This window comes from Salmo salar, chromosome 24, assembly GCF_965601325.2.
Source record: "Salmo salar chromosome 24, fSalSal1, whole genome shotgun sequence".
Lineage (NCBI taxonomy): Eukaryota > Metazoa > Chordata > Actinopteri > Salmoniformes > Salmonidae > Salmo > Salmo salar.
In genome coordinates this window covers 11,275,455-11,294,790 of record NC_138314.1, presented here as the reverse complement: position 1 = coordinate 11,294,790, position 19,336 = coordinate 11,275,455, and the positions used below count along the sequence as shown (strand labels likewise).

At 43.4% G+C, this 19,336-nt stretch overlaps 1 protein-coding gene across 1 annotated transcript in view; it reads right to left on the bottom strand.

The window, feature by feature from the left end:
- Nucleotides 1–19,336, bottom strand: part of zmat4a (zinc finger, matrin-type 4a) — a 154,956-nt gene that overhangs the window by 69,474 nt on the left and 66,146 nt on the right. Inside the window, exon 3 of the mRNA XM_014170990.3 lies at nucleotides 15,608–15,697. Within this exon, the coding sequence (XP_014026465.1) occupies nucleotides 15,608–15,697 (90 nt within the window). The remainder of the gene's footprint in view (nucleotides 1–15,607; nucleotides 15,698–19,336) is intronic.

Sequence of the window (19,336 nt, the reverse complement as noted above, 5' to 3'; positions counted from 1 at the left end):
ACTCTGCATCCCAAATGTCTAGAGCCCTATAGGCCCTGACCAAAAGTAGTGCACTAAATTGGGAATAGGGAGCCATTTGGGAAGCATACATCATAACTACCATGGTTCCACCCGTCACCAGGGGACGACAGAGACCGTCCTAGAGACATTAATGACACTCAGGTGTGTCCTATTACTAATTATGTTTTCCCTTTAAGAGAGGTGTTTTCTGTTTCCCTTTGCAGTAGCTTGATTTCAGTGTTTTCTTGTTTTCCCACTATCACTGTTATCCTTATGTTCTTGCTTTTCAATAAAAGTATTTACGTTAATCCAAATCATTGATTCCTTGTCTGGTCAATTCTCTGCACCTGGGTTCAACCTCAGCCCCTCACAGCAAGCTGCTGCCCCAACATGGACCCAGCAGAGATCAACCAGATCTAAGAAGTTATAACCCACCAAGGAGCACTGTTGGCACGGCAGCAAGAACAACTCCCAAATCTCAGAGACCCTCCAGGTACTTACGGATTCCCTCCAACCACAGCACGCTCCCAACTGAGGAGGATCCAATGCACAAGTCTCATCGCCCATTGCTACAGGCGTCACCGTAGTTCATCCAGGGCCCCTGCACTGGGAACCCAAGATCCCAGCCCCCGAGCGGTATGACGTCCACCCAGGTGGATGTAAGCATTTCCTTGCTAAGTGCTCTCTGGTGTTCGAGTTACAGTCCTCCTCGCTCCACACCGACTGGGCTATGATCGCCTACATCATCTTTCTGCTCTCGGGCAGGGCCCTGGCATGGGCAACGGCTGTGTGGGAAGAGCAGCCACCATCCTGCAGCTCCATATTAGCCTTCACTGCCGAGCTGCGTCGAGTCTTCGACCACCCAGTCGGCGGACGAGAAGCAGCAAGCCGACTATTCAGACTCCGCCAGGGTGCCAGACCAGTGGCTGACTTTGCCATTGAGTTCCGCACCCTCGCCGCCGAGAGTGGGTGGAATACTGAGGCACTGGTAACCGCTTTCCACCATGGTCTGTCTAACTCCATCAAGGATGAACTGGCAGCTCGAGAACTGGGAGAGGACCTTGAGTCCCTAATAACGCTGGCAATCAGGATTGACAACCGTATCTGAGAATGGGTGAGACAGCGGTCTTTTGACACCACTCCAGCATCCTGGTTTCCTGAGCACCCCAAGCCCACAGAGCTTGTGCAAAGGCTGTTGCCTCTACTGCGGAGGTCTTAGTCATCTCCGTGCTGCATGCCTAGAGCTGACGGGAACCACCAGGGCTCACCAGGACAAGGGGAAACCCTGACGAGCTGTGCAGAATCATCCCAGCTACCCAGTCACTGTCTGTCACTACCTGCAATCCTCCACTCGGACAACCGTCAGCACCAGATTCAAGTATTCTTGGACTCTGTGGCAGCGGATCATTTCATTGATCAAGACTTCGCCAAAGAATTACAAATCCCTTGCATGAAATGTCCCATCCCGCTGCAGATTCAAGCCCTTGAAGGACGGCACATTGGTTCTGGCGAGGTGGAATATCAGACCAAGCCCATTCTACTGCAGGTTGGGATGAACCACTCAGAGACTCTTAATTTTCTGTTGATATCTGCTCCCGAGATCCCCTTATCCTAGGGTACCCCTGGCAAGCGCTACATAACCCATTCGTTTCCTGGTCCATGGGACACCTGCTAGACTGAGCCTTGCCGTGTCCTCCTGCATCCATTGAACACCAAGACTTCTCTGCTTTCCCTCTCGAATACTTTGACCTCCAGGAAGCCTTCAGTAAGAGGCAAGCCACCACCCTTCCCCCTCATCGTCCATACGACTGTGCCATAGAACTGCTACCAGGCTCCACACCTCCCCGGCGCCGTCTGTACTCCCTCTCGACACCTGAAGCAGCAGTCATGGGCAATTACATCCGCTGGAGGCAGGTTTCATTCGCCCCTCTACATCCCCAGCTGGTGCAGGCTTCTTCTTCGGGTGTAAGAAGGATGGAGGCATGCGTCCTTGCATCGATTACAGAGGGCTGAACTGGATTACGATCAAGAATCGTTACCCCCTACCCTTGATGTCCTCCGCCTTGGAGTTGGTCCAAGGGACCCAATTTTTCCCCAAACTGGACCTCCGCAACGCTTACAATCTGGTGAGAATCAGGGAGGGAGATGAGTGGAAAACTGCCCTTAACACCCCTAGTGGCCACTATGAGTATTTAGTCATGCCCTTCAGATTATCGAACTCACTGGCAGTATTTCAAGCATTGGTCAATGATACTCTTAGGGATATGTTGAATCGGTTCGTCTTTGTTTACCTCGATGACATCTTAACCTCTCTGGGCTAGGCGGGATGAATTCGTCCCACCTACGCAACAGCCAGTTGAATCCCGTGGTGCGATTTTCAAATACCTTAGAAATGCTATTACTTCAATTTCTCAAACATATGACTATTTTACAGCATTTTAAAGACAAGACTCTCGTTAATCTAACCACACTGTCCGATTTCAAAAAGGCTTTACAACGAAAGCAAAACATTAGATTATGTCAGCAGAGTACCCAGCCAGAAATAATCAGACACCCATTTTTCAAGCTAGCATATAATGTCACAAAAACCCAGAAGACAGCTAAATGCAGCACTAACCTTTGATGATCTTCATCAGATGACACACCTAGGACATTATGTTATACAATACATGCATGTTTTGTTCAATCAAGTTCATATTTATATCAAAAACCAGCTTTTTACATTAGCATGTGACGTTCAGAACTAGCATACCCCCCGCAAACTTCCGGGGAATTTACTAACAATTTACTAAATTACTCACGATAAACGTTCACAAAAAACATAACAATTATTTTAAGAATTATAGATACAGAACTCCTTTGTGCAATCGAGGTGTCTGATTTTAAAATAGCTTTTCGGTGAAAGCACATTTTGCAATATTCTCAGTAGATAGCCCAGCCATCACGGCTAGCCATTTAGACACCCACCAAGTTTAGCCCTGACCAAAGTCAGATTTACTATTACAAAAGTTTGATTACCTTTGTTGTCTTCGTCAGAATGCACTCCCAGGACTGCTACTTCAATAACAAATGTTGGTTTGGGCCAAAATAATCCATCGTTATATCCAAATAGCGGCGTTTTGTTCGTGCGTTCCAGACACTATCCGAAATGGTAAATCAGGGTTACGAGCATGGCGCAATTCGTGACAAAAAAAATGTAAATATTCCATTACCGTACTTCGAAGCATGTCAACCGCTGTTTAAAATCCATTTTTATGCAATTTTTCTCGTAAAAAAGCGATAATATTCCGACCGGGAATCTCCGTTTAGGTAAACAGAGGAAAGAAAACAAAGCATTCGGTCGACGCGGGCACGCGCCTGAGTCTCACAGTACTGTAACCAGCCACTACCCAAACGCGCTACTTTTTTTCAGCCAGAGCCTGCAAAGCCACGATTCAGCTTTTTGCCGCCTTCTGAGACCCCATGTGAGCCGTAGGAAGTGTCACGTAACAGCAGAGATCCTTTGTAATGGATAGAGATGGCAAAGAAGGCCAAGAAATGGTCAGACAGGGTACTTCCTGTACAGAATCTTCTCAGGTTTTGACCTGCCATTTGAGTTCTGTTATACTCACAGACACCATTCAAACAGTTTTAGAAACTTTGGAGTGTTTTCTATCCAAAGCCAATAATTATATGCATATTCTAGTTACTGGGGAGGAGTAGTAACCAGATTAAATCGGGTACGTTTTTTATCCAGCCGTGTCAATACTGCCCCCTAGCCCTAACAGGTTAATCTTCTCCAAAACCCTTCCGGAACACATACTGCATGTCCGCCAAGTCCTGAGACGCCTCCTGCAGAGTGAACTATACGTCAAGATAGAGAAGAAGAGAAGAGTTCCACATATCCCAAGTTTCCTTCCTGGGTCACATTATCTCTACCGCAGGCATCCAAATGGACCCCGTAAAGATTGAGGCGGTCGCCGACTGGCCCTATCCCAACTTACTCAAGCAGGTCCAGTGGTTTGCCAATTTTTACAGGTGTTTCATACGCAACTTTGGTGCGGTGGCAGCACCTCTCACAGTCCTAACCCGCAAGTCCCAGTTTTTGCTGGTCTCCCAAGGCTGACGGGGCATTCATGGAGCTCAAGGGACAATTCACCTCCGGACCCATCCTTGTTCATTCTGATCCTACTTGTCCCTTTGTAGTAGAGGTGGACACCTCAGACACCGGAGCAGGGGCAGTCCTTTCACAGCAGAACGAGGAGGACAAGAAACTACACCCAAGCGGTTCTCGCCAGCGGAACGCAACTACAATATAGGCAACCGGGAGCTCTTGGCAGTTGAGGGGTGGAGACACTGGTTGGAGGGGGCACCTCGTCCTTTTGTGACGGACTTGGTCTCCATTCAAGAAGCCAAGAGGTTGAACGGTCACCAAGCTAGTTGGGCTCTGTTTTTTAACAGGTTCGATTTCACACTAGCCTATCACCCAGGATCCAAGAATCAGAAAGCAGACACCCTGTCCCGCCAACACGATGTCTCTAACGAGAAAAAGGGACCCCGAGCCCATCATCCCCAGCTCACGCATTGTGGCACCTGTGATATGGAGTATTGAGACCACAGTTTAACAAGCCCAGACCCAAGAACCTGACCCCAGCGGGGGACCCACTAACAGACTTTATGTTCCGCGACCATAGGGAACGGAATCTGGATCCTATCCCTTTAAATGGTGGATAGGCTTTCATTGGAAAAACAGCCATTTCAAAATAATGGCACTTCCTGGATGGATTTTCCTCAGGTTTTTGCCTGCCATATCAGTTCTGTTATACTCACAGACATTATTTTAACAGTTTTTAGAGTGTTTTCTTTCCAAATCTACCAATTATATGCATATCCTAGCTTCTGGGCCTGAGTAGCAGGCAGTTTACTTTGGGCACGCTTTTCATCCAAAATTACGAATGCTGCCCCGATCCTTAAAAAGTTAACTACTGTGAAAGTACCTGCTCTGATACTGTAATTAAATTACAGTAAGTGTTTTACAACCAGCTGCCTAAGTCACTGTAAAATGAGTAACCCCTTAACAGTGTACTGAGAAAAACACAAATGGATCATACTGATGGATCAAGGATCCATTATAATCGTTGTAGTATCTCCATAAATAGCACACCAAATAGCAGGGCTGCACTAAATGGAATGGTGTGTTTTACTCAAACAGTACACTTGAACCTTTTGTCATATTCTTATATTTCTGTTCTCCAAATGGATGTAAAAAGTGAACGAAACAGGATGAACAATATCAAATTGATTATTCAAATTGCCATGGAACAGAAATGGGAAATGCTGTTTCGCTGTGAAGATAGGAGAAAGCAGCATTGTGCACTATTTGTTTCAGCCTCATAATAGGTGAGGAGAGAACACACAGCACCATCTTCTCTCTCTCACACACCTTGGCATGCTGTGAAATTGAGCCATGCAGCCATTTTCAGGCTTCCTTAGCTCTGGCAGTATGTTTGAAATGGTTCATTATCCAAAGATGTACCTCTGGGGTAGCACCTATTATTCTTCCCGACTCCATTGGTACTGTGAGGCGGGGTATTTGTGAATCACAGCCTGGTAGTATTGGCTGCTGCCACACCACCATGGCCCAGCCATTGAAATTCAACACTCCCCAAGCAGCAGCTCAATACACATTCAGAAGAGGAAAGCTGGAAGCACTTCAGAAAAGAAGAATGAAACAATGAGTTTCTTGTTGTTTCACCTTGTAAAGGGGATTACTATAAGCTGATGTCTGCAAGACCAAGGAGAAGCGCAACGTTTTCGTTTCATTTTAATTTCTCTTTCACAAAAAATATTTGAAATCATTACCTCCTCATTTCATCTAAAATTGAGAAACCTGGAGAAATATTACCCAAAAGTCATTGTATTTGATCTGATCTGTGCATGTTCTCATTTGCTCAACTTTCCTTTCTAACAAACCTTCAGGGGTATCATCCATCCATCCACAGCTTCAACACACTTTGCCTAGTGTTATCTCTGTTCTCATGTATAATTCTAACTGTGGTCAGTCTCTGCGCTGACACCCCAGCCAGCCATTTCCATGGAGCTCACAGTGTTCCATGCCTGCTCGTGCATGAGGAGTGAAAGCAAACCCGGCCAACATCCAGCTACATATATCACATCCAACCCTCACTGGGTTACAGATCTCAGAAGTCAGTATCCACAGCCTTCTGAAGTGTCTGTCTCTCTCTCTCTCTCTCTCTCTCTCTCTCTCTCTCTCTCTCTCTCTCTCTCTCTCTCTCTCTCTCTCTCTCTCTCTCTCTCTCTCTCTCTCTCTCTCTCTCTCTCTCTCTCTCTCTCTCTCTCTCTCTAGCTCTCTCTAGCTCTCTCTAGCTCTCTCTAGCTCTTCCTATCGTTGTCTCCATACATGTTTGGCAGCAAAATGAATGAACACAGCGAGAAGTTGGCTAAAGCACAAACAAACTGGACCAACAGGCTAATGCGGCGCATGAAAATGAAGATCAAACAGACGTTTGACACAACCACTAAGCGATAACCATTCGTACGTGAGGTTCTGTTGACTTCTAGCCCACCTATAAGAAAACTAAGCAGTTTCACATCAAAACAGCCCGGCTGTAGGAAACTGGGACATCTAAGGGTGACATGAAAACAGCATAGGCAAGAGCACTAAGAAAAGACACTTTGAATGTCACTCTCAGTCATTTGTATTTCAACCATGCTTCCTCTCTGTCATGACAGTTAAGATTTGTTTAGAAAACGCAGCTAAGGTGAATTGGGGATGGTGTTATGGGCTTTTTGTGTTCACTATCCCTCTCTTTAGAGGGGAGGGACCTTTATAGCTTCTCTCTATAGCCTCTCCTCCCCATCCTGTCTTCTGAAGCCAAGCCACGCCACAGATTAAGAGATGTGCAATCTGTTGGATATTGCTGAAGAAGAAGTCAAGACAACCAAGCATAAGACTGTAGTCACTTCTTGTTCAAGTCAGGGCAGTTCACTACAGTACACCTATGCCATCTCCAATCAGAAGCCTGTGTTTGGTGGTTCTCCGCTCTGCTCCTCCCCTGCCCGCAATCCCATGTAAGGAAGGAAGAACTCACAGGCCCAATCATATGGAAATAGACAGTCATCAACTGACACACGACACACATAACCACTGGCACTGCATTGGCGTTAAGCATTATTTTGGAGACCTATATATCAAACCGAAGTATTTTTTGCCAAAACAAGTCATTAATTGAGGCAAAAACTAGGGACAACTAAACCTGAAAGCAATGTCTGTTCTTATTTATTCTCTTAAAGCTGCAATATGTAAGTCTGGGATGTGCGCTGTTTCTATGGTTCCCATTCTTAAGTTTCAAACAGCTGAAAATACAATTCTTTGGGTAATTGAAAATATATTTCACAACGGTTTAGATGGTACAATTATTCTCTACACTATAAATTGCATGTTTTGTTACATAAACTGAAATTAGGCGAACTATTCTAATTTTAGCAACCAGGAAATGGCGGAGCGATTTTTGCATATTGCACCTTTAACAGCTAGCCTCTAGAGATAATTAAGTACAAATAGGACATAAGAAGAACTTATTCAAGTTCATGAAAAACAGGCAGATGCTCACAGAGGTGCTTAAAAAAGCATTTCAATAAAGCCTTTGTTGACTTGATGGTAATAAATCTAAGCTTAATATTTTACAAACAGGGAGACCAAAATTATATAATACAACTTTCCTTCCTCATCATTTGAATAAATGTAGATAATATATTTATGAATTGCAATCAAGTTTGTTTATGAGAAGCAAAGTAGTCTGAGATTTGTCTTGAGTAAACATGAAGAGGTGTCCCTGGAGATGCCAACCTCTGTACAGACCAGCAGATGCCAACCTGTGTAGACGTCAGCCCTAGGCATTTTCCCGCTCCCCGGTCTCCCTGCTCCATTTCGCTCTCGTTCTTTTTGTCTCTCTCTCGGTCTCTGTCCCTGTCTCTGTCTCACTCTCTCTCCATCTCTGTCAGTCTCTCTCTCCGCCTCTCTCTCTCTGTTGCTTTCTCCGTCTCTCTCTTGCTGACTGCTACTGGGCATCCTCAACAAGGATTCTCAGCAGGCAGAGGAGCCCCAGACACCTGTGGAACCTGTGTCTCCTCCTATCTGTTTGTAGTAGGATGACTCCTGTCTCCGAACTGGGAGATTCACACAGGAACAAGCAGCGGGAGTACAAAGTAATAACACAACATGAAATCAGAATGACTGTTGTCTCAATGGGGGTCCACAAACAACATGGTGCTATGATCCAATTAAACTAATACTGAGCAACTCCCGATTTAGATCGGTGTCCCTAAACCGGGACGGTTGTTGCTCAATATGCGATAATGTGACTAGAAAACGCTGTATACATCAGCCAACTTTCCTGGGACATAGACATGTCTTATATGGGCAGAAAGCTTAAACGCTTGTTAATCTAACTGCAGTGTCCAATTTACAGTAGCTATTACAGAAAAAATACCATGCTATTGTTTGAGGATAGTGCACAAGAACAAAACACTTTTATCACGGCAACTGGTTTGATATACAGTTGGGGCTCCTGAGTGGGGCAGCGGTCTAAGGCACTGCATCTCAGTGCTAGAGGCATCACTACAGACTCTGGTTCAAATCCAGGATGTATCACAACCAGCTGTGATTGGGAGTCCCATAGGGTGGCGCACAATTGGCCCAGCGTCGTCCGGGTTTGGCCAGTGTAGGCCACCTTTGTAAATAAGAATTTGTTCTTAACTGACATGCCTAGTTAAATAAAGGTTAAATAAAAAGAGAGTTGCAAAGAAAAGCCATGTCTCAGGCTGGCCAATAAAAAGAAAATATTAAGATGGGCAAAAGAACACAGACACTGGACAGAGGAACTCTGACTAGCAGACCAGCATCCCGGAGTCGCCTCTTCACTGTTGATGTTGAGACTGGCGTTTTGTGGGTACTATTTAATGAAGCTGCCAGTTGAGGACTTGCGAGGCGTCTGTTTCTCAAACTAGACACTCTAATATACTTGTCCTCTTGCTCAGTTGTGCACCGGGGCCTCCCACTCCTCTTTCTATTCTGGTTAGAGACAGTTTGCGCTGTTCAGTGAAGGGAGTAGTACACAGCGTTGTACGAGATCTTCAGTTTCTTGGCAATTTCTTTCATTGAATAGCCTTAATTTCTCAGAACAAGAATAGACTGACGAGTTTCAGAAGAAAGTGCTTTATTTCGGGCAATTTTGAGCATGTAATCAAACCCACAAATGCTGATGTCCAGATACTCAACTAGTCTAAAGAAGGCCAGTTTTATTGCTTCTTTAATCAGGACAACAGTTTTCAGCTGTGCTAACATAATTGCAAAAGGGTTTTCTAATGATCAATTAGCCTTTTAAAATGATCAACTTGAATTAGCTAACACAATGTGCCATTGGAACACAGGAGTGATGGTTGCTGATAATGGGCCTCTGTACGCCTATGTAGATATTCCATAAAAAATCAGCCATTTCCAGCTACAATAGTCATTTACAACATTAACAATGTCTACACTATACTTCGGATCAATTTGATGTTATTTTAATGGACAAATGGCCCGGCCATCTAGATGTGTCTTTTCTGTAGAGAAGCTAATGATCCATCATGTATGACATTCCTGGGAGTGTATAAAAAAATATATATATATATTACCATAGCATTTTTGCATGTTCTCTACAACTATGTACCAATTCGGCACATTTGGGCAAACTCCTGGCAGACTTGATGCAAAATGTTGTGCAGTGAGGTAATTCTGAAACTTTTCACACACACTGCTGCCATCTTGTGGACAAAATCTAAATTACACCTCGGTTCCTATGTTAACGTAGGGCCTTTCTCTTGCATTTCAAAGATGAAAAAGAAAACGCATGTTTTTTTGTTTGTATTATCTTTTACCAGATCTAATGTGTTATAATCTCCTACCTTCCTTTCACGTTTTCACAAACTTCAAAGTGTTTCTTTTCAAATGGTATCAAGAATATGCATATCCTTGATTCACGTCCTGAGCTACAGGCAGGTAGATTTGGGAATTACATTTTTGGCGAAAATTGAAAAAAAGGTTACGATCCTTAAGATTAAGTAGTGTTCTTTTCTCACAAACAAAACCAATATCAATAACAGTAACTCCAGCATGCAAAATATTGAAATCTAATGTCGCAAAACTGCATATATAGGCAAAACTACACCGTAGGTCACGTCAAACTCATTCCAGGGAGAGCCGAGTGTCTGCGGGTTCTCTCCTCCCTTGTACTTGATCATTAATTAGTGACCTTAATTCATCAAAGAACTCCCCTAACCTGGTTGTCTAGGTCTTAACTGAAAGGAAAAAACAAAAACACGCAGACACTGTCCTCCATAGAATGAGTTTGACACCTCTGCCGTAGGGGGATATGTTCAGCCGTCAAAATAAATTGTTTTCAATCCATGGAAGACAGGTAATAGTGAACATGTTGCCAAAGAGACGCGGGTCGTGGGATTCATTTTGATGCACCATTCATTGTCCGTTCCACCTCCGCGAGAGCAGGTTACCACGGTGAACGTATTGCGTGTGGTCAGATTAGCCAGCCACAGTTGTCAGCTGAGATCAGCTCAGCCAGGTCTAGACACAGGCCGCACTGACTGGCCAGACACCACCACCATGCAGCCTCTCTGCCAACCCCCAGGAGCTCTCTCTCTCTCTCTCTCTCTCTCTCTCCTACTCTCTCTCTCTCCCCTACTCTCTCTCTCTCTCTCTCTCTACCTCCCTCGCTTTCTGCCAACCCTTCAGGGGCTCTCTGTCCCTCTGTCCCTCCCTCCCTCTCTCTTTCTCCCCCTCTCTCCTGTGTATTTTTAGATTTCGCCACCTTGAAGCCATGCAACAGCCACGGCCCAGTCACATCCAATCTGTTTCAGATACTATACTTTCCCCAATCAAGGAAACGTGTCCTTTTGGAAAGTACTGGAAAGGTCAGGCTATCAACAATATTAAACAAACATTTTTTTTGCAAGAAATACTGACAACATCACAACTCACACCTGCTGTTACAGTCAATAGAGAATGACAGTGGATAGTGTGAGTGCATAGTATGAGCATCGACGGATAACATTATGGTAACCATAGCCTTAGGAAAGGTGATAAAATGCACAGAATGGCAGAACTTTTCTGCCAACTTATAATGAGATCAGCCACTGGGATGGGTTCTGTGTGGAGTAGATGAGGAGCTGAAGACTGAAAACTGTAATACCACAGAGAGTTACTGAGCAGATGCACTGGAGAGAGAGAGAGAGAGATACTACTGTACACAGTTTATTTTTGGGTTCTCTCGCTCTCTGGGATACTTCCATCTCTCCCACCGCTGAAACCGGATCACTCTCCTCTCCTCCCCTGGAACTATATCCTGCTACGGCCCATGAAGGGTTGATTTAAACACCACTAATTAAATAGGAGTGAGGCTCTGAGGAGATATTCAATCAGCCCAAAAGTCTTCCCCTGTCTCTAATTGCATCCTCTTTAATGGCTTCTGCATTGAGTTACAGGACCAGGAGTTAAGGAGGAGATTTTAACTGTCCTTCGGGGGCCATGTATCTATTAGTAACCAATGCCGCCAGGCTGATCCAGTACAAAACAGATGGATATGGCCATGGCAGTCTTCTCTTTCTCTCTTGTTATTTGCTGCCGTTTATTGTCTGTGACTGGATTGGCTGCAGACTGAGCATGTCAGCTTGCAGTGTAGTAAACTGGCTGTTATGGGCTTGCATCCCAATTGGCACCCTATTCAGGCCCATGGGGGTCTTGTCAAAAAGTAGTGCACTAGGGAATATTGTGCCATTCAAGATCTATCCATAGTTTCTGTGGACAGGACTCCAGTTGAGGTTGAGTGAAAGGGATTGCTGCTTAGGAGACAATGCAAACTAACAGACTAATGACACTGACTAGTTGGAAATAGGTTGCCATTTTGAACCCAGTCTGAGTATTTACAATCACTATATCATTGTCTCTAAGCAACCAGATATGGAGTGGCGTTGGCTTGTGACTCAAACTACAGATAATGAGTCTTGGAGATGGAGCATCAATCAGTTTCCCTCAGCCTTGAACATCCCACGACAGAGTGAGTTTTGTAATGTCTGATAACGTCACAGCCTACTGATATCATCATAATCCAGTCAAAAATAGATGAGACAAATAATTGAATGCTCTTTCATTTTGTGGAGAAGAGATCATTTGGGTGAAAAGCAAAGCTGCTTTGACAGCAAATGAGACGGGAATACATGCACATTTCATACGGTATGTTACTACCTGGGAAAAATGTGTGAGCAGTTGCTTAGCAATTGAAACACGAAGAGAGTGAATTAAGGAATGCTAAGATTGTTTTTGAAAATAGTTCTTCATTGTTGTCATTTACTTTCTTAGAAAGGATGCGGTGTGTGAGCAGTCATGCTCACTTATTGGTTCAGGGAGTGCATAGATAATGTATTTTATTAAACTGCTCAGTTAGCCGAGGTTGAAGATGATGGAAAGCCTAAAAAATGGGAATGGCATTAGTAGATTTAGGGAGGAGACTAGAAGGGCATGTTGCTACTGTGGTCCGGTCCGTCCTACTCTTTCCAACAAGGTGCCCTTCTTTCGACCAGGGCCCATAGGACTATGGTGAAAAGTAGTGCACTAAATAGGGAATAGGATGACATCCATTTGGAACACAGCCCAATACATTTCACACTGATAAAGCACTTCCCATCGACGTCAACACATTCCTCCCTCATGGATCTGATTTCGTTCATCTGATTTCGTTCAAGTGATTATACGATTAACCATCTATTATACATTTCAAACAATACATTACAAACCCAGCCCAAAGCCCAGCTTGAACTAAACTGGATGACACAGACCAGCAACCTCTCTTCCCATGAAATGAGTTATGATCAGTGGACCAGTGCAGTTTTTCTGGTCTGGTGTGTTGCTCAGTGACACTGCTGTATCCAGCACCATGGACACTGAGCATGAGAACACAACAGAACACAACATCTGTTGGGAATTGACCAATGATATAGCTTTCCTGGCTAACACAAACAGTACAGAGAATACACTTACTCTTGAGGACGGCGACCCATAATAGACAACAGTATTGGAGCTTTGATCTTAAAAGCAGATGAAAAGGTAAAATAGGGCCTTAGAGAAAATAAATAATTGCCTCAGCTACCTCCAGCAGCCTATTCCCTAGTTGCCATTTTTGGAAGCTGTTTATTTTTTGCAGTCTGTTCATGTAGGGAAATGAATAAATACTAATCCCCCTATCGAGGACTGCATGCACGCTGCAGTGGGTAATACAGTAATACATTTTACTGGTCTGGCAGTAATATTTTCAAATATAACTCGGGGGTTATGATATTTATGTAAACGCATAGTCATCAATGAGAGCTGGCCATGTGAGAAATCCAAGGGCAACGTTATTGCTATTTTTCACGGAATATAGGACATGATTTTACCTTGAGCATTGGAGCTGGACCATCAAGGAAGGCATCTCAACTAGTTGAATTTCCATGTAAATGGTCAATAAAGTTATTGTATCGTAAAGTATAGTATTGTAGCTATATAGGACTCAAAGTCAAAGTGGGATAACTTATAGAACGTCTGCCATCAAGTTACAATGTCACGTTGGCGTTGGTATAAAGGGTCGGGAGACAGACGCAGGAATGCGTAATAGGTTTTTACATTTCTTTACCCAAATTACAGCGTGCACGGGGACGAAGACCAAACAAACACGTATACCAAACACAGGGTTGAGACCCAAACAAAAGAGCGAGGAGTACCTCGAATAAATACACAATCGCACAATGATTATCACACGGGACGAGGCCCGTAATCATCTGCACAATACACGTGGCACGAAAGCCAAAACAACACAGCACAGGTACTCACACGACCAACGGACATTGGAACAATAATCGACAGGACAATGGTGAACAAAGGGCACACTTATACAATAACTAATCAAATGGGAATAGGGACCAGGTGTGCGTAATGACAGTTCCGGAGGGATCCGTGACATACAATTACAAATGGTTTCAAAAAGCATCTGTAAGGAATGGTAGTGATAGCTCTCCGTGAACATGGAAAACACATGAAACCAACAGCACAATGTCCAGATCAAACAATCCCTAGCGGTTTCTAATTTGGCCTCTAAACCCAGGTTTGCAGGCTGGCTTCTGTACAGTGTCTTCCTGTGATGAGGACTAATCAACAGCTCTGAGGTAAGAGGGGGAGAAGAGAGGAGCAGGGCAGGCAGAGGGAGAGGAGGTGGATAGAGAGAGAGGGGGGAAGACAGGGAGAGAGAAAGAGGGAGCGAGAGAGAGGAAGAGGTGAGACAGGCAGAGTGACGGAGGGAGAGAAGGGGTGAGAGAGGGTCCCGTGTGGCTCACTTGGTAAAGCATGGCACTTCCAACGGCACGGTTGTGGGTTCGATTCCCAAGGGGGAATGTATGGACTCATTGCTGTAAGTTGCTGTGGATAAGAGTGTCTGCTAAATGACTCAAATGTAGAGAGAGGAGGGATAGAGCTCTCTCCCCAGACAAGTCCTTATCAGATCCAGAGGAGGAGATCTTCTTGACTGATAGCTGGCAAACTGAGACTAATCACAGCTGAGACCTGAGGCTACTCTCCTGACTGATCTACTCACTCTAACTGAGACATGCAATATGGCTCTGTTCCTCACTGATCTACACAATCCCAATCTGGCACTACTGTGACGGTTCTACTTTCACTGCCGCTGTCTCCCCACAACACCAATGAATCTCAACTCCAAAAGCCAAGCATACACACATTGATATGATAATATTATATAAACCCTTTTCTCGCAAAAGAAGGATGTAACTGTGAATGTGCAGAATGCTGATAAAACACAAATGCTGCAGGTTTTATCCTAATGCAGAACAGAATGCCCACCTGCAAATAGCTTAACAACTGTTTGTCTCGGTCTCTTCTTCTTTGCTCAGTGATTCAGCATTGATAGAAGCATAGATGCTAGCTAGCACAAACCCACGCAACCACCACCCATTTCCCCTGTACTTTCTCTCAGGCAAGAAGGAAGAGCTTAAGCACACGCCAAACACGTATTGACCGGGGGCTGACAGCAGAACATAATTGCAACTGTCAAAAATGGCATGTACTCTGATTTACATGGGAGAGGTGATGTACCTCCCTTTCTCTCAATGTGCTCTTTTCACTTGACGGAAAGCTACTCTGCTTCCTCTGGTATCCTGGACCTGCGGCTTTCAGTTCATTTTCACTTCCACCACGTTGGTTCAGTTCAGCCAACCAGAAATGTGTTGCTACTTATCTATTCACCATTCTGACAGGAGGCAAGAGGGTCAAGACATAGTGGTAGGAATCAATAACAGGAGGGTCCATTAAGAGCAAAAGTTGACCACTCCTGTGACTGTGAGTGAGTGCAGCCAGAGATAAGACAAGATGAGTTTATATCTATAGGGCCATGCTATTTGCAAAAATGTTGCGCACAACAACAACAAAAATTACGGTACCATTGTAGAAGTGTGAACACATACAGTGAGATGTATCATTTACAGTAGTAGTGGCTGCTGTACTCACATTGTCTGTTCTGAGTTTCTTTGCCGGGCAGCCTCCATCCACGGGATGTAGCATGTAATACAGCCGTACTTTATTGGCATGTTTCCGACTCTAGAAGGAAAAAGAGGGGGGGGGAGAAAAGACACATATTAGAAACAACATGAAAATACCAATATTTCATATTTTTCTTTATCTGCCCCCCAAAAGGTTTTAATTATGGAATGAATTGCACATGTACATTCTGATACATTTTCTTATTATTGTTATGCCATTGAACGTTTCCCACGGTGCCATATTGGGCACCTGGGAAGTGAATGGTGAGATTGTACTATGAAAAAAATGATACTGCAGACGGCTGCTTCTTGTCTGACACTGGGGTTGCGTCCCAAAGGGCATATAGTGGACTAATTTTGACGAGACTGTTAAAAAAAATTGTGCCATTTGGGACGCAGCCCCTTTCAAACACTAGATCCAATTAATAATTACTTCAGCATCCATTAAAGGTGCAAGAGGCCCTCATGACATCACTAACTAATCTATCCCTCGGCTTGGAAAGCAGACAGACAGACAGACAGACAGACAGACAGACAGACAGACAGACAGAGCTGCTTTTGGGCTGGGGTAGGGATGGAGGGATAGAAGGAGGACAAAAGAGAGTTAGGACAAGAGGGAGCTGCCAGCTCTTAAAAATTAAAGAAGGGGTCAAAGATGGGGGTGAGGAGCACCAGTGAAGTGTTCAATGAAGGAATTCCTTTATAAACCTTTCATTTCATCTCGAAAAGAGAGGAATAGATTTGCCATTCTTCTCTGACGACGCGTGATGCCAATGGACGAGCACTCATGCAGTGCGACAGACAGACAGACAGCATCCCAAATTGCATCCTATTCCCTATGTAGTGCAATACTTTCGACCAGGGCCCAAGGCTCTAGTCCAAAGTTGTGCAATATAGGGATTAGGGTGCCATTCGGGACTGAGTCACAGACCCATATTGTCAGCTCAGATGGGGGAGATTGATCCCAAGAAATCTATTTGTCTTTTTTGCCTTTCTTATTTCTGCCTGGGCTGTGGCACCGTGAGCCTATTGCACTGTGAAAAGGGCTCTAGCTGAGAAAGAAACTATCAGGTATTATATTAGTGGCGGGGGAAGGTTATTGCGGCTCAAACAGACAACAATAAGGGAATGAAACAATCATGCAGGAGCTCTCACTCATCCAATCTCTCAGTAAGTGTGATCTCAAAGCATTCCTTTGATAGTCTTTTTATTTATATTATGAGGGTGACACCAGGGGCATTGCTACAGAGGGGCGGCAGGTAGCCTAGTGGTTAGAGCGTTGGGCCAGTAACCGAAAGGCTGCTGGATTGAATCCCTGAGCTGACAAGGTAAAAATCTGTCGTTCTGCACCTGAACAAGGCAGTTAACCAACTGTCCCCCGGTAGCCGTCATTGTAAATAAGAATTTGTTCTTAACTGACTTGCATAGTTAAATAAAAAATTCATTCAACAGCTAAATGCACCAGGTGCACAATAAGAATGTTACAAGTAATCCACTCATGTCAATTTTATTCAAAAGCGAATAGAATATAAATAGAACATTCAGGTAACTTGCACCGTCCCACCTGCCACAGCAAACACTGCCCGTTTTCAATTACAGCAGCTACTGTGGGTCTCTCTACTCTGGAACACATACTGTACATCTATAGTGTACTGCCAAGAAACTCCATAATACTCAACAACTTCAAACATAGACTCTGATCTATCCAATGAGCCAAACATCTTAAAGAATTCCACAGTTACCAAAGCACCCTCACAATCTTACCAAAGATGGTTTAGTGTTAAGATATGTAGAAACTGCTTCTTCAATAGAAATCCCTGATCACGCTTGTAGGCGATGTCATTGCGACGTTAGCTAGCTAAGCTTATGCGAAGGAACACGTCATCAGGTCTAATGGTCGTGTTGCGCGAACTCACATATGCAGGCCATCAAAACAAAGGCACTTGTTTTTGACGAAAATGAAAACTTGCAAACACACGCACGCACGCACGCACACACACACACACACCACACACACACACACATTTCAGTAAAAGAAAATATCATGCTTACAATTATTGTCAACCTCGTTGCACATGATGATGGGGCTTGGTGTTGAAATCATAATCCAATGACTCAGTTAGCTCTCTTTCAAAGGAGAGATGTGGCAGAGCTTTACAATACAAAAGTAGAGTGCATTCAACTGAATACATGCATTTTCTGTACAATATTTACTGCCCTATTCACACATATATATATATATATATATGTGTGAATAGGGCAGTAAATATATATATATATAAAATATATAAATATATAAAATATATAAAAAAATATATAAAAAATGATAACATGGACCATCACACTATTGAATTTAATATTTTAGGGCCATGGGCATATCTGAAACAAATCTGTAAAAATTATATGATGAAGCTTTTGTATCTGGCCTTATAAATAACACAAAGATATGTCAAATCAGGTAATGCCAAATATAAGTCTGCTTTCAAGTGATTGAAATGCATTATGCAGGCATTGGAAAATTCAGGAAAGCAGAAAGAAAATCATCAGGCAATCATTTTGTTTTTCATCATTCTTAGAACAGAATACATGTTCCTGAGAGTCTTAGCTTAGCTTGGGATAAGTCTAGTCTACACCTGTTGTTTTTCAAAGCATGTGACAAATACAATTTGATTTGATTTAAATTGAGAAGCTCAATTCATTTCCCCAGTCATTCTATGCAGAAGTCCCATATATGTTCTTGGGAGTCTTAGCTTTCATTTGTGGGGTCATAATAGCTAATAGTCTAAACCGTTGACACCCAAGAGACAAATTCAAAGTAAGAAAAAAAACGTTATTGATAACTTTGACACTTTTTGGAAAGAAAAAATATTCTACAAAGAAAATGGAATTCACCGAAACTATCTCAGGGCTTATTCATTGCAAGGCCATTTTAAGGCTGCTCTGAGAGACTGAATGGTATAGAACCTGCTATCCCAACCACCATCACACATCAAACTGTTTCTGATGTTAAATACTCTAGTCAAGTCAAGGAAATCTGCATTATCCCTGTCTTAATTTCAATAGTATTTAAACAGCCACCGAGTAGATGCAGCCGCAGGCCCATCAGGGCAAGCTTTGATAACTTAATTTATATTCCTATGAAATCTCCTGACTTACTTAATGTTCAAGTTTATAACGACCTGGTTAGGGTAAATATGGACACCCCTGCTGTTTTTTAAGTCTCGTAAAGGGCTGGGTTTGCTACATTTAAATGTGCTAAGTATTGACGTCAAAGATGGACTTTATCGATATCTGGACGCATGACACAAACACAAACATTTTTGTTTTGTCAGAGACTTGATTAAATGATTCGATCATGGATAACGACATTGACATTGCTAATTACAACATTTTTAGATGTAACGGGCAGAGAAAAGGGGGCGATGTACAGTACTAGTCAAAAGTTTGGACAAAACTACTCATTCAAGGGTTTTTCTTTATTTTTAATATGTTCTACATTGTAGAATAATAGTGAAGACATCAAAACTATGAAATAACACATATGGAATCATGCATGTAGTAACCAGAAAAGTGTCATAGAAATGAAAATACATTTTATATTTGAGATTCTTCAAAGTAGCCACCCTTTACCTTGATGACAGCTTCTCACACTCTTGGCACTCTCTCAACCAGCTTCACCTGGAATGTTTTTCCAACA